Below are 16,894 nucleotides of genomic sequence, written 5' to 3' on the forward strand. Positions count from 1 at the left end.
CAGGGCTGGCACCGTGAGTGAGCACCTCCTTAAATTTTACACCCCAGGCGCCTCACCCTAATCCCAGCCATGTCCCTAACATTGGTGATGACAGACCTCATTTTGAAAAGGCTAAATTACATGAGTACAGTTTCAGCTCTACATGGCAAGTTGCACTATGAAAATGTTTAATGCATAAAGAATGAGCTAGGTACAAATCTGATTCCTAAAAATGAAAATCTGGGCTCATCTGCATTTTGTAAGTGCCTCAATGCACTATGTAAGGCATTAAATATGCATTTTGCTTTTAAAGATACATAACTCTGCAATTCTCCAGGTTAAATCTGAGCTGTGGTTTTGGAGATATTCTGCAATCAGCACTATACCAAATGACACATTCCCTAATTCCTCCCAAGTTGGAGGTTCAGATAAGCCTAAGAGGTGCATGAGTTATGTATTTCCTACGGAGATTAAGAAAATAGCCTTTTCTCCTTTCAAAGCATCGTGGACCTGAGTCATTCCAGTGTCTCCAACAACACTGATCAACTCGTAGGCTGATTTCAGAGTGCTTATGACTCCACGGAGAATTTATGGCTCATGCAATTAAAAATCCTAACCATTTGCCGATTTACCCCCAAAGATATGTGATCTTGAAAAATATTCCTTTTCACCACCACCAGGTCCATACGGAAGGCAAGAACAGAACAAATTTTTAAGAACACAGCACAGATAATGAGAGCTGGGGCGGGGGTTGGAAGAGAGGCACAAGCAACAGAGGGAAAGCGTTTCTGAGCGGAGCTCCTCGCGCCCCTGACCACCTCGACCAGCTCCTGCCGTAAATGCACACTTGCCCACACGATACAATCAGCAAAGAACACAGACTGCAGTCTCCTAACAATAAAACACTAAACGAGGAGGGATTGTGAGGATGCATTTTGTTTTTACAACTGTGGGTCGGCTGGCGTTTAACGGACGCACAGCAATTCTTTGCAGCAACTGGTCATGATCCGGGCCTGGGTCGAACTCCTGCTGCAACACCGCTGCGATAAAGGAACTTAAATCAGCTGCAACAGGTGTACAAAAAAAATGCAGGTTGACTTTTACTTATATAAAAGTATCCTTAAAAAAAAAAATCCCCAGAATAGATATTTTGAAAATGTATTTTGTTTTTACACATTGCTTTTGGTTTTTGTTTGTTTTTTTTTGTCTTAAAGATTGCCAGGGAGGGGCGCCTGGGTGGATCAGTCAGTTAAGGGCTCTTGGTTTCGGCTCAGGTCATGATCTCAGGGCCCTGAGATTCAGCTCCGGAGCAAGAAGCCTACTTAAGATTCTCTCCCTCTCCCTCTCCCATTCCCGGACACCTCTCTCTCCCTCCCTTAAGGGGGAAAAAAAAATTGCCAGAAACTGGCATATGGGCACTTTGGTAGAAGTTTGTTTAACAACTGAAACAAAACTTCAACTACAGTCACCTGTACCCAGCTGTCTTTAACAGGAGTGTTTACCATTAAAAACAAACAAACAAACAAACAAAAAACCCCACCCTCCTAATGAAGTGATATTCTAAACTAGGGGTAAGCGAACTTTTCTTGTAAAGGCTGAAGCAGTAAATAATTCAGGCTCTGTGGGCCTTAGGGCCTAGGGTCTCTCCTGCACATATTCGAGTGTGCCACTGTATACCACAAATGTAGCCAGACATGCAAACCAATGTGCACAGCTGTGTTCAATAAACTTTACTTATGGACACTGACATTTGAATTTTATTTTCATGTCTCACAAAAATCCTCTGATTTCTTTTTTCAACCATTCAAAAAAGGTCTAAGTTTATGCGCCCTTCAAAACCTGGCTGCAGGCGGAATCTGGCCCCAGGACTATTCTGTCTATAGAGCCATTAAAGATCTCCCCAGTCCTGAAATTACGTTAAAACAGTAAAGAGATACAACTACCGGCGGAAAAGCTTCCTAGCCAGAATCACGATGCTTGGGTGCCGGGGTGGCTCAGTCATTAAGCCTCTGCCTTTGGCTCAGGTTATGATCCCAGGGTCCTGGGATCAAGCCCTACACTGGGCTCCCTGGCTCAGCAGGAAGCCTGCTTCTCCCGCTCTCACTCCCCCTGCTTGTGTTCCTTCTCTCTCTGTGTCTCTGTCAAATAAATAAATACATAAATAAATAAAATCTTTAAAAAAAAAAAAATCACCCTGCTTGATTTCCGGGGGCACCACGGAATGGATGTATGTGACCCAGACAGGCGGAGAATGGATATGGACACACAACATGGAGGGCAGCCATGGGTTAAATGCTCGTTTTCTACTCAGGAAAAGCAGTGAATTCATTCTGTGACATAATTCAAAAGTGCAGGATAAGGGTTATGGACATAAAACGCTTGGAAGAATTGTAGTTCTTCTTGGGTTAATTTAAATTTACATTAAATTATAGGTGAACCTGTGCACACGTATCCACGAAGGGGGCTAATTTGATGTAAAATCATATCTGGCTCCGCTGGAAAGGAAACTTCCAAATTGTCCAAGTTCCACTCACAGAAAGGAAAGTCCTCATACTGTTTTCAGAAAATGATGCCCCAAGTTCAGGGTCAAATCCTAGCATAAGCTGACCTGTTACAGAACTTAAACCTGCTTCTCCTGCTTTGCTGCCATAAACGTGAAACATCGGCCAGACCACACCAACAAAGGTCATCTAAACAGGTCACCTGTCGTCAAACAGGTTCAGTGTTTTACTAGATCCCCCTATTAGCAAGACCAGACCACCTTTTCTCATGAGATACGAAGGAAGAAGAACACCGACACACTTCCTAAATGTTCTTCAGAATGTAAGAGAATCCAATTCTACTTTAAAAAGGTAGGCTGCCATGAGATCCCTTTTTTCTTCCCACTCAAATGTCTCCAGCAATTCTTGTAGCCACAGACATCTTCATTAGGAGGAAGAGGTATGAAAGTGTCACATCAAAACAACACTCGTAACTCCCAAGCAATTGAACAACAAAAACCCATTTCAAATTCAGTAATAGAGAATAAAAACAGAGCTCAGATCCTGTCAGGTATCACCAATGAACACACACTACCTATAAAAAGATGAATGTAAAAAGACAAGTGCCTATTTTTACATGGATTAGCAACCCCAGGAAGAAGATCTGAAAATTATTCCTTAATTTAGAACTGTCCCAAAAGCCAGCACAGTGTATCTTCTGTGACATATGTTTGAGACATGGGAGCATGGAAGATAATGACAGATGATAACCTTATTTACTGCCAGGCACTTAGGCAAGGTCGCTCAGTTGAGATTAAACAAGATAATTATAAACCTTAAATAAGCAACTGACGGGCTTCTTTAAAACCCCAGTCACATCATTTGCAAACCAATCCGTACTCCACAGTGTTTCAAAACTGTGCCAGATGTGGGGTAAGAAAAATTATGCACAATCCATGCAATGAGATACCAAAAGGAGGTTGCAAAAGAACATTCCATGTCATGGAAAGGTGTGCACAATGCATTCAGCACCAAAACACAAGCTAATAAAGCAATATGACCTCATTTTTGTTGAAAAAAAAATTTTTTTTAAATGCTCAGGAAGAACATATACAGTAAGGGTTTTATTAGCAATAATAATCTATAAAATGTAAATACTTTAAGAGGTACAATTAAAACTTGCTTATTTCCACTTCCTATCCCTCACGTTAACATTTTTATAATAAGAAAAAATTCTTTGAAGAACACATGTATTCAAACGTTTGCACAAACCAAGCTACCTTTCTGGTTACTATGATAGCCTTACAGCAAATTCTCCAAGGCAAGTAAATAAATCAGAAAGGAGTTCTCGTCGGCACTGATTTTATTTCATGTTTAAGAATTCCAGTAATTTGGGGGCGCCTGGGTGGCTCACTCGGTTGACCATCCAACTCTTGATTTCAGCTCTGATCATGATCCTGGGGTCGTGGGCTCGAAGCCCTGCATGGGGCTCCACTCTGGGCTGAGCGAGGAGCCTCTTGGGGCTCTCTTTCTCTCCCTCCATCCCTCCCCACTGCTTGCACTCTCCCTCTCTCCTTTAATAAAAAAAACAAAAAACCCAGAGTAGATATAATAGAATCCGTCTTGTAGGAAGAAACAACAACAACAAAAAACACTGAAAAGCAAAGCCTCTCAAGCAAAACAACAAAAAACAACAAAAAACACTGAAAAGTAAAGCCTCTCAAGCAAAACTCAACAGTCAAGTGGGTGAGTCGTAAGCCTTAAAATGTTTAGGCTCTAATGAAAATATGGTTTGGACACGGTTTGGACATGCAAATATTTGGAAGGTCCTATCAGCCCTAAAAAAAGGGAGACAGAAGGTAGAAAATATTCTTCCCCTTGAAGAGGCAAAGTTCTAGTAACTCTGCTCTCATCTCATGGCGATCCTGAAAGGCACAGACCGAGTCCCCAACTGGAGCAATCCTTGAGAGCCACCCCGCACTACCATTTAAACCTGTGTGAAGGTCGCAGAGACCTTCAGCCAGGTATGTGACCTAGAGGGCTGGCTGGCAGACAGTCCCAGCCCTGTCTCCACTCAGCGAACTTGACAGGTCCGCCCTCCCCTTCGGCAAACGTGCTCCTTTGTTTGCAAGGTGTTACCCTTCAGGGTGGCTTCTCTTTAGAACGAGAGCTTAACCACCCACACCTAGATTGAACTATGGCCAAAAATGTAAAAAGGCAGCCCAAAGTTTGCAAATGCGGTCCAAGAGAACTTTCTCATCAAGAGACCTCATTCTGGGTGACTTATCACTTGGACGGATGCGGGTACACACTGTGTGATCTATAAATAATTGCTCATACCAGACCGGATGTTAATTACATGATATGGTGATTTAGAAATGATGCATTATTTAGCATTTCCTCAAATCGTTTCAACCCCCTTTGAACACTTTGAAGTAGAGTCAGTGACTTTGAGGGTTAATCTGGTGCAATTCAGCAGTCATTTTGGACGGCCAATCTAGGTTAACATTACCGCGTAAGCCCAACAGTGAAGGCAAGCCCCGGGTTCTCGGTATCTTGCTTGTCCCACCTGTCTTCACTGTTAACCACACCTGAGCACCACAGTCCTCTGACTCAACACGCCAGCTCTGTCATTGAAGGGTGGACCTTTAAGAGCGAGGAGAGACCTATTTCTGACCCCGAGAGACCATGTACCACAAATTTTAGATTCATAATGCTGATCAGGAAACGTGACAGATAACGTTTTAAAGAGGCATTTTAAGGTTACCGGGAAAGCAAGACCAAAATGGGCTATCACCCACACGGTTAGCGTGTCTATTACAAAAAAAAAAAAAAAAAAAAAAAAAAAAAAGGAAAGAAAAGAAAAGAAAAAGAACAAATGTGGAACAAACGCACTGGTCCTGGGAACGCAAAGTGGTACAGGTGATGTGGAAAAGAGCATGGAGGTTCCCTAAGAAATTAAAAATAGAACTACCCTAGGATCCAGCAGTCAATCCCACTTCTTGGTATGTATCCTAAGGAAACAAAACTATCACCTCAAAGAGAGACCTGTGCTCCTATGTTCACTGCGGTATTATTCACGACAGCCAAGGTATGGAAACCACCTAAATTTCCTTCAATGGATGACTAGAGAAAGTGAATGTGACACACACATACACAAACACACTGGAATATTATTCCGCCTTAAAAAGAAGGAAATCAGGGGCGCCTGGGTGGCTCAGTTGGGTAAGCATTTGCTTTCGGCTCAGATCATGATCCTAGGGTCCTGGGATTGAGCCCCGCATCGGGCTCTCTGCTCAGCGGGGGGGCCTGCTTCTTCTGTCCCTCCCTACTCCTGCTCATGCTCACTCTGTCTCTCTCTCTCTCTCTCTCTCAAATAAATAAATAAATAAAATCTTTAAAAAAAAAAAAAAAAGAAGAAGAAGAAGAAGAACAAGGAAATCCTGCCATTTGTGACAACATGGATGAAGCTCGAAGGCATTATGTGACGTGAAATAAGTCCCACAGAAAGACAAATACTATGTGGTATCCCTTAAACAAGTTCATCAAAGAAGAGCAGAAAAAGTGGTTGCCAGGGCCTAAGGGACAGGGGAAATCGGGAGAGGCATGAGCATTAAAGGAATTCGAACAGGCAGAAGATGGGGAAGTTCTAAGGAGCTAATGAATTGTAATTCATTACTAATGAATTGTAATTGTAATTCATTAGCTCCTTAGAACTTACCCGTCTTCTACAAGTTCTAAGTAGGTGTACCAACTCCAGTTGGTAACACCGTATTATATAACCGAAATTTGCTAAGAAAGTAGAACTTAAAGGTTCCCACCAAAAAAACACACCAAACACCCCGCCTTCCAAAAAAACCCAGAAAACCAAAACCAAAAAGGGTAAACATGGAAGGTGACAAATGTGTTAATTAACTTGATGGCGGGGGCGGGGGGAGGGGGCAGGGGGTTCCTTTCAAAATGTTTACATGTATCAAAGTCGTCAAGTATACACTTCAAATATCTTTCAGTTTTGTCAAGTGTCCCCCAAAAGAGCTGAAAAAAAAGTCTATTGGATCTTCTCAAAATTGTTCCAGGTGTTTGAAAAACAACTGCTTTATCCTATTAATTATACTTTCCACAATTATGGACATTCCTTCACAATTCACATGGGATTATCTGAAATTATATGCCAAAATAAACTTGTAAAATATGTACATTACTGATTAACATTAAAGTCCACTAAAACATTTGAAATGTATTCCAGAAATATTGGGTGGAGAGGGGAAAAGAGCACATGTATCATTTAGAGTAAAATGTACATTTCGCCTTTTATTTGTCCTGGATCTAGTAAAAACCTTACTGTGTGACAGTTATTGTTAAGCAAGGAGTCCATGGGTTTCTAACTGAGTATCTCAGGCTACCTACAGAATCTTGGTGGTGCTGCTTTTTCTAATACCTCCAGGAATTTTGGAAAGACTAGGTCCTATTAGCAAAGCACTTTGCTTATATTATGTCATCATAGCTAAATATATATTTAAGAGGAAAAAAAAAGGCACTTTTGGGTGCTTGTACAGATTTCAGAATTCTACTCTCCTCCCAATTCTGCTCTGCAAAGCAAGAAAATGGCCATTTTCACCAAGGATCTCCAACTTCTTTTTAGAGCTAAGAATCTGATTTCTGTATACATCTTCCACAAGCCTGGCAAGAGTGATAATAGTAATGCAAATTCAATGCAAAGAATCACTGGCTTTCACGGTTTTGTTTTTTAATGAAAACTCCATTCCCCATGTCCTCTTCCAAAAAGGGGGGGGGGGGTGTCTAAGTGGCTCAGTCAGTGAAGCATCCAACTCTTGATTTCAGCTCAGGTCATGATCTTGGGGGTGTGAGATCACTGAGCCCCACGTCGGGCTCCACGCAGGATGTGGAGTCTGCTTTAGATTCTCTTCCTCTCCCTCTCCCTCTCCCTCTGCCCCCCTCCACTGCCATCCCACATTCTCTCTGATTCCTCTAAACAAAATCAAAAAACCTCCCATCACTTTGCACTGGAAGTTCTGCTGAAAAACAGCAAACATGTTATACAGCTCCTGGCCTTTATAAATCACCTTTAAGGCCACAGAGCCAACTGCACAGACCCAGGGAAATCATAGCTTGGTTAGAGAAGGTAAAAACAGACTTAAAACATTTTCAAGTTTAATATGCTACATATTTTTCTCTAACACAGAATATGGTATTTTTTAAAGCCTCCCACATAAGCAATTAAAACACACGCACACACACACACACACACACACACCCAGTGTACTCAAATTTACATGTGGGGTTTTTAAAACAAATGACTTTTTCAACCATCAAACATTCAACCATTCAAAATCATGGATTTCCATAAGCATTTCTCAGCACTGAATCTATTAAGCAATTATGCATCAATGTCACTGAATAAAAGTCACTGAATTTCTGCACTAATATTATGCATTTATTATTCTGATTTTTATCAGTTCTAATTTTTGCACAGCCGAATTCCTTTCATCCTTGGGGCTAAGCTTATTTACAGAATTAATCACACAGCAGATCTACGGAGGCATTTGGCTCAGCTAAAACATTATGCCAAAATGGACACAACTGCTCCAATTTTAAGTTTCAAAACTGTTTTTGAATACTTTGGATTTTACCATTCCAAAATCTCTTTCAATTAAAAAAAAAAAATCAACAAAGTAATTAGCTACCTTTATCTGTAAAGACCGATTGGACACACTTCACAAGAGGGAGATGTTTTTAAGCTTCACACAAAAATACCACCCCTGTCAAGGCCTTTGGAGCTCGAGAAATCCGATGGGTTGGTAAGTGAAGAAGTGCCTTTGGTTAGTTAGTGTTTGTAACAAACTGAGAGCAACGAAAGACTTCCTGAAAAACTTACCCTAAGTGGGGAGACTCTTCACCACTCTTACCTGTGTGCCCCGCGTGACCCACAGGAGCTCGGCAACTGCTGGGTCTGAGACCCAGGCCCCGGCATAACCAAAAGGCCTTCTGCCCCAACAGGAAATCCAGGGGGTAAAAAAAATCATTTGAAAAGCTTAATGCTGGTTCCCATCTCATTTCAAACAGGCATGAGTTCACCAGAAGGGGTGACCAAGAGGCGCCTGGGTGGCTCAGTGGGTTAAGCCTCTGCCTTCTGCTCAGGTCATGATCTCAGAGTCCTGGGATCGAGCCCCACATCAGGCTCACTGCTCAGTCTGCCTGCCTCTCTGCCTGCTTGTGGTCTCTCTCTCTGTCAAATAAATAAATAAAATCTTTAAAAAAAAAAAGAGAAAAGAGGTGACCAACGCTGCTCCTGCTGGATAGCAAACTGGCCCGGTAAGGAAAACGGCTGCAATTTTGTCACCAGAGAAAAAGAACGGTGACTTTAGAGACATCTTTCAAAGTTCAGGGACTCGCAGCCAACCGGCAGATCACACTAGCAAATGGAAGCAGGAAGAGGAGGAAAAGAGACAAGAGCTTCATGCTTCCTTGACCTTGAAGCCAGGGAAAGAGAGATGCAAATGGCACTTAATTTTATAAAATTTCCAACTGCTGAGCTTCTCCAAGTGAAGTCTGTGGAGCCGGCTGTGGCCGTGATCTGATGTTACTGGTCCAAAGAGGGGTGAGTGCAACCAACCAGCAATAAGCATTTACAGGGAGAAATTGGACAGAGTAATTTTTCTAGCTACTGAATCTCACAGTAAAAAAAAAAAAAAAAATTTAATTTGGATGTTGCGTATGTCTGCTGTTTTTACTCACTTCACCTTCCTAGGGATTGGTTCTTACTGTATTTTATAGCAAGTACTGATCCAGAATAAATCAGAAATTTTTTTAAAAAGGCCCTTTACTACAGTTGGATAAGCGCCACACTAGAGCACCCAAAAATCCAGTTTCATGTGGAGAGTAAGCTTAGGATGCTTGTAAGGATATTGATTTACCTGTAATCGCCTCTTAAATTACTTGAATATTGAGATTTTTCAGAAGCAGGTAATTTGGCCCATGTGTAATATGCTAAGTGCCTCTGATTAACATCTGAATTAATCTAGAGATATTTGAAATTCAGGCCAATGAGATGCCGTATCCATCAGCACTGTTCTGAGGAACTGAGATGTTAATTAACACAATTTCCTCAAAAAAGGTAAGTTCCGTGGTCAGAGCCCTTTGAGCTGTGCACCCCATCCCAAACCCTCTTCCGGGGATTTGGAAGCACATTAAGGATCCTGACAAAGCCTGGAGTGAAGAAACTTGTTTAGTTCCACATATGTGACTCTCTTTATCTAACACCTAAGACCACCTTGTTCTTGGAAATAAGGGTGCCGTTAAAAGACTTCACATTGGCAATCAAACACCCGCCCTGAGTATCACTTTCCTGTCTTCATTTGTAGTTTGATCTCTCTCCCCCACCCTGTACTACCGAGCTACAATCAAGTAAGTAACTTGCACAAGGACTTCACAGTAAGCTCCTTGCGGACAAAAAACTGGCACCCATCCTTTGTTCCCATGGCCCTCCTGCAGCCCAACACACACAAAGGGCTCAACAGAGTTTCTAAGTTGCTCCCTAGGGAATGTTCCAGACTGTCTCCTCACCCCCAGTCCCCCAACACACACCCAGGATCCAAATTCCCATGGTCATCTTGCCGATCACTCCTCTGGAATTCTGCCTCTTTGGAGGCCTCCTGTCCCCTGATCCCCTGGGTGGTGTGGCAGACACGGCTCCCTTCCCTGGATGTGCAGATAGGCCCCAGGGTAGAACCAGGAAGCAGCTTTGCACGGGGCAGGAGTCCCTGCTGGTGAGCATGCGCCCTCGGCCTCAATCTCTGTGCAAAGATGTTTCTCTACAATGTTGCGCAGCAGAGCAGAACCTAGACGTTTGGGTTTCCGTGCCCCAAGCTCTGCTACCCCCTAAACCACCTGCTCCCTCTCCCACAGTACCCACGTGCTCTGCAGAAGGGTCCTGTCGAGCCTGATCGATACTGCATTCATCCTAGTGGGAGAACAATCTAAACACAAATAATATCACAACCCCGAAAGAGAAAGCACTGTGACAAAGAAATCATGTCAGAGCCTGATAGCATCTCTCTCCCAATGAACACCACCAGGTCCTATTCAACCTCTGGCTCCCTGTTTCAACAATCAATAATAATACATTTTCCCGCAAACGCCTGTTATTTTTAACTTCTATGGCTCCTCTGTTTACTTCAAAGGCGGCACCCAGAATCCGAGTGACCTCCACAAGGTCGTGTGGTCAGTGAAATGTAGGCCAAGGAACTGGTCCTCACACACATTCTTCCAACCACCAAACCACGGGGTCTTTGTTAAGGTCAAAATTATCATGAGACGTTATTTACATAGTACACAATGAGCTCGGTTCTGCAGCTGTTACAAACACCCGCCACGACTTCAAATAATAAAAAATAAAAAGATAAGGAACCATTCGCTTTACTCACTGTTCACATAAACATTAAAAGTCACGGAAGAGTTGACATCGGCATTGGACACTTGAAATGTGTAAGTGCCTCCTTCGTTCCCTTTTAATCTGGTGAGATGCAGTTCACTCACGTATCTACGGAAGGAGAGAAAAGAGAAGAACTCAATCCCCGGGGAACAGTGTGCCTCGAGTGTGGGACTTTTCCAGTTTCTCTCTGGAAATACATGCCTGTTCGAGGATGAACAGAACTCACTTCACTCAGCATTAACAAGACCCACATTAATAAATCCAGACACAGACACTTGCATTTAATTTGGGACAAATGGCTGCGTGGGGAGAGGCTTCCTCAGCCCGAAGGCAACCTCGTGGAGACTTCAGCCTCTTTCTCCCTCCCTGGTTGTCCTCATGCCCACGTCCCTCTCTGCCCACAGTCCTTCACCAGCGTCCCGAACTCACCTGTCCTGCTGCACTTTACCACCGAGCACCTGGCCAGGCCGGCAGGTGTCCACGTGGAGGTGTGGGACCCTCGCAGCCAGGTCAACTCTGGGGCCCTCAGCTTCCCTCTCACAAGGACCATAAAGCTCCTGGTTCCCCTTCACCCCACTACTTCTCCCCAGTGTCTTTTGCAGGATTTGCTCTTCGAGCTTCCCTTTCACTGCAAGGACACCAGCTACAGCCATGTAGACGGAGCACGTAGGCGTGCCAGGGGAGTTACGGACATGGGCACGGGTGGGGATGGAGAGCCCCACGCAGCCCCTGACCCGCTGGAGCCACACAGCGGCCTAGTCGGCCTCTCCTCTCACACTGCCCCACCCTGAGCAAGCTACTCTCTGGCTGAACTACTTGCGGTTTGCTCACGACTTTCCAATCTCTACCTCTAGTTCAGACTTCTTGGTCCTACGCCGCCTCTGCAAAGCTATTGTCATGCCCCCAGTCTCCTGCCTCGTGGGTACAGCTAATAATGACTCACACCTGCAAGTCCTCCTCCCAAGTCTTGCCCTGGGACACCCGACCCCATTTTGAAGTTGACTGCCCATCCTGGTCGACAGCCGATGAGTGCCTGTCCGTGGGAAGGGACCTGCTCCAGAGGGCCCCCGCGCTCAGCCTGCCACTCACCCATCCATCCTTTCTTTCCTCCTTTACTTTACCCTCCCTGCCCTGCTCTCCTACTGCCTGCCAGGTCTCTCTCTCCCTTAATGAAGCCCTTGACCCGGAATCCCTCTGCTCTGCTTCTAGGGAACCTGACCTGGGATACTTCCAACTGAATGTCTCCTACCTGAATGTCTCCACTCGAGACAACCTCCAATTTAACAAACCCTCAGCCAAACTCACTGTCTTTGCCCCCACAACCCTTCCTCCTCCTTGAACGGCATTCCCCTCACCATCCAACATGGCTGATGGACACAGAACCCGAAGGCCATCTTCAGCTCCTACCTCTCTCTCCCAGCCCCGTAAGCACTGAGTCTTACTGAAGAGGTAGTCCGACGCCTCCCGAATCCATTCTCCTCCCTCCGGCCCTTGAACTTTGGTCTGGGACAGCGTCACCTCTCACCCACAGCCCTAACAGCCCATACCTCCTGACTGGAAAAAAATACGAAGTCTATCCAGGCATCTAGATCTAGACATCTGAGCCAGGTCAAGTTATGTAACTCACTGTGCCTCACTTTCCTCTTCTCCAGAAATGACAGAAATCAAAGAGCGCCTGTCCATGGGGTTTGTGAAGACTAAAATTATTGACTTAAAATAAGGGAAGGTTCTTAGAACGGCACAGCACCGCCAAGAGCACCTGCAGCCTACGTAGAGTAAGCGACTTGAACGATTTTACTTTTTAATTTTCTTATTATTTTAATTTATTTATTTTTATCTCACTTTCTACTATTTTACGATTGCTACTGTTTTCATTAAAATGTCTTGAGGATCAAATGAAAGGTGTGGGGGCCCCTGGGTGGCACAGGCAGTTAAGTGTCTGACTCTTGGCTTTAGCTCAGGTGGTGATTTCCAAGTTGTAAGTGGTCATCTCGGGGTTGTGAGATCGAGCCCCGTATTGGCTCCGACTTCGGTAGGGAGTCTGCCAAAGTGTCTCTCGGCCCCTCCCTGCGCTCTCAATCTCTCTCTCTCAAATAAATAAATAGGGGCACCTGGGTGGCTCAGTCAGTTAAGTGGCTGCCTTCGGCTCAAGCCCCGATCCCAGGGTACTGGGATGGAGCCCCAAATTGGGCTCCCTGCTCAGAGGGGAATCTGCTTCTCCCCCTCCTTCCTGCCTGTGCTCTATCTCTATCTCAAATAAATAAATATTTTAAATAAATACATAAATAAGTAAATCTTTAAAAAAAAAAAGGGGGGGGGGGAGAAATGTGATGTGACGGAACTTGGCTTCACTGCCTGCCTGGCCCAAAACTACTGAATGAGGCTTAGTTTTCTTTTAGTTTAAGGTTTGTTGGTTGGTTTTTTAGGTTTTGTTGTTGGTTTTGTTTTTTGTTTTTTGTTTTTTTTTTTAGAGAGAGAGAGAGAAAATATGCTCATGTGAGCTTTGGGCCGGGGTAACAGAGGGAGAGAGAAGAGAGAAGCAGATTCCATGCAGAGCCGACAGCCCAACATCGGGCTGGATCCCATGACCCTGAGATCATAACCTGAGCCAAAATCAAGAGTCAGAGGCTTAACCTAGACTGAGCCACCCAGGTGCCTATTTTTCTACAGCTTTTAAAAAAGGATTCAAAGCATCGACTTTCCTCTTTCTCTAAAAAACTACTTAATGGGTCCCTCGTATATGCCAGTCCCTGCTTTGAACCATCCTCCATACTAGAGATGCAAATACTGTTGCCCAGACTTTTTTGTGTGCTTTCAACACATAGCCAAAGGCAATACTGGTCTGAGGGCTCACGAAGGAGCCCCAAACTCCTTTTATCAGGTGTTCTTTCCCATTTATGGGTCACAGAAATAGCATCGGGCAAGCCGAGAGAAGCGGGAGATGTCTAATCCCCAAAGCAAAGCTCTTTTCTTACCTGATATTACTTTCATTGTCAGACTTGGGATAATCTTCCCATTTATCAGTGAAGGTTCTGTTCATATAAATCCACTGCTGGTGTTCAGGTCTGGGATATGCCTCATATTCAACAATCAGGTCCACATTCTCGCCATCATTGACAAATATTGTAGTATTCATCATGGGGAAGATATTAATGAATCCTTTATCTAATTAGAACAGAACAAAACAGGAAGAAACTATTACCCACAACGATGCAACAGAGAACACAACTTCATCTCTGGATCACAAAGATAACTGACAGGTTTCAGGTTATTAATTGGCAATTACAAGACGATTTTAACTGGCCATTAGAACTTTTTTTTTTTCTTTTTGCTTTTGTAGAATCACAGCCATAAGGGGTGGACAGACACACCTGAAATGTTTATTCTCCCATCTCTGTCTCTCAAACAACTCTCTTAAAGATCTAGCTCCTTATCATATATCTAGAATGACTCGTCCTGATGTTTCCTAGGTTAAAAAGCTTTTGGACTAACTAGTTAGCCCCTACCCAGACCCAATATAAATGTATATGTGATAGGAATGTGTCATAAACCAAGAAGAGGAAGACAGCCCTAATGGTGAATGAAGATGTTGAAAGAACACCATTTACTATTTAAAGAAAAATAAACTTACACCTTCTCATCACACTGTAAGTCACAGATGAAATCAAGGACATTTTAACAACCATACCATATTTTTAACTGAACAACAGAATTCACTCCTATCAAACTTCTTCTGTAGAGGGGGGAGCAGTTTTCTAGGCTTTTTAGGAACTACAGAAGAAAAAATAATCATAAAACCATAAAAATCCTAAGACTCTGAATACATAAGCATTTTTAAATGTCTCTACAGTAAAATTAAGACAGTAGGAAAGAGAACATGAAAATATAGATGGAAAAATATTGAAACTAGTAATTAAAATAAGGCTTCACTTTTCACTTATTAAAAATAGCAAAACTTCAATAAAGCTGCTAAAAAATAAAGTATATCCATCCTATGGAAACACAGCAAAACTAATTTGAAAGAAACTCAATAATTTTCCAAGTGTGGTAAAAGTAGCACGCTGAACTACACACTGTAAATTGGCACAAGTCTTTCAGAAAGCATGTAGCAATATAGATTTTCTATAATTATCTATTCTCCCATTTAACCCTGTAACTCCTATCTGAGAACACTTCTCAGTGTATAACTGCATACAGAAGGAATGGCCATCTACCCTGGATGTAGTAATTTTTTTACATCAGAGAACTGGTTAATACAGCAGCCCTCCAAAATGGCTATAATATAATAATATAAGAAAGAGCTTGAAAAAACTGTACTAAAATAATTTCCAATATAATTTTTATAGCCACCATTTACAGAATGTTTACTAGGGGCCAAGAACTGCCCTAAGTACCTTAGTATACATTTAGATGAATAATTATGACAAATATTTAATTTTATAACAATACTAAGAGAGAAAGCACATAACTCCTAATTTATGGATGAAAACTATCCAGTCCAGGAAAGCTAAAGAGCCAGAGAACCAAAGGCAGAGCCCAGATCTGAACAAAGGTTTGTGAGAAGCCAAGTCTGGCCTCTTTTTATGGCAGCATATACCCTAGATTCGTGAGAGAGAAAGAATAAAATCATATGTATAGGGGCGCCTGGGTGGCTCAGGGGGTTAAGCATCTGCCTTCAGCCCAGGTCTCGATTCCAGGGTCCCAGGATAGAGTCGTGCTTCCGGCTCCTTGCTGAGCAGGGAACCCGCTTCTCCCTCTCCTTCTGCCCCTCTCCCCACTCATGCTCCTTCTCTCTCTCAAATAAATAAATAAAATATTTTAAAAATCTTATGTATAATTGAAACCCTGCTGTGTACAAAAATATAAGCAATATACCAAATCTTATAAACAGTTAAATCACATTGGTGGGATTATGGAAGCATTTTCTTTTTTTTTTTTTTAAAGATTTTATTTATTTATTTGACAGACAGAGATCACAAGTAGGCAGAGAGGCAGGCAGAGAGGGGGGGGGGCAGGCTCCCTGCTGAGCAGAGAGCCCGATGCGGGGCTTGATCCCAGGACCCTGAGATCATGACCTGAGCCGAAGGCAGAGACTTTAACCCACTGAGCCACCCAGGCACCCCTATGGAAGGGTTTTCATTTTATCCTTCCATTTGTTTTTCAAAATTTAAGAATTATAAAATTTAAAATTGTTAATCATTATTTTTGGCACTACTGGGGTGACTATATTAAGGTCTCACATAAGTTGTCATTCTAGTATTTAATGCCGGTTAGTTTCCTATAGATTCAGAATAAAAGGTGTCCAACTATACCGATGGAAAAGGAACTGAGACAGGTGTGAATAAGAAATCACCCAGGTGAATGCTGAAGATGGAAACCACCACCCTGTTCTAATACCTGCTTCATAAATGAAACCCCTTGCTATTTTTAAAGCAAACTTAGGTTAATTTGGAGGGAATAAATGTTTCATCTGAGTGTTACATTACATTTTCATGTTCTTAAGGTCCTAAATCCCAAAATTCCGCACAATGCAAAATATTCCAATATTACAGACAACATAATTCACACTGGAAAGTGTTCTCGTATCATCACCATTTGTAAAATACTTAAGTTCCTCCTGAGTTTTCTAGAGTCCTTTGGCTCAATATACTTTTATGTCCTATAGTGGAATAGAGCTTCAAATGCATGAAGTATAGGAATTACCAGGATCAAAGAAATCCGTCAGGGTTTTAACCTACGGTAAGATCTTTTTCAGGTGCTTCTGCATTAAGGAATTGGTGATGCATTAACATTGAATCAAGTACAAACACGATACCAAGCACTTCTATAAACCAAATCTATTGCCTTTTCTCTTCTCTGCAGTCTCTGGAGTTAGAGGCTGTGTTTCTTGGAAGAGGAAATGCAGGCAGAGGTAAAGTAGGGTGCCCTCGAAAGTTAGGTGGCACAGGGCCTACTCAAAACCAGGTAAGGACTAAGCCCAAGC

General features: G+C 42.9%; 1 protein-coding gene across 4 annotated transcripts in view; it reads right to left on the reverse strand.

The window, feature by feature from the left end:
* KIT (KIT proto-oncogene, receptor tyrosine kinase) overlaps positions 1-16,894 on the reverse strand; it is an 87,111-nt gene that overhangs the window by 21,899 nt on the left and 48,318 nt on the right. For all 4 annotated transcript variants that reach the window (XM_059161159.1, XM_059161140.1, XM_059161149.1 and 1 more), the window contains exons 6-7: positions 13,887-14,076; positions 10,904-11,019 (exon numbers count right to left, since the gene is read on the reverse strand). In XM_059161159.1, the coding sequence (XP_059017142.1) occupies positions 10,904-11,019; positions 13,887-14,076 (306 nt within the window). The remainder of the gene's footprint in view (positions 1-10,903; positions 11,020-13,886; positions 14,077-16,894) is intronic.

The sequence above is a fragment of the Mustela lutreola genome, chromosome 1 (assembly GCF_030435805.1).
Source record: "Mustela lutreola isolate mMusLut2 chromosome 1, mMusLut2.pri, whole genome shotgun sequence".
Taxonomy (NCBI): Eukaryota; Metazoa; Chordata; class Mammalia; order Carnivora; family Mustelidae; genus Mustela; species Mustela lutreola.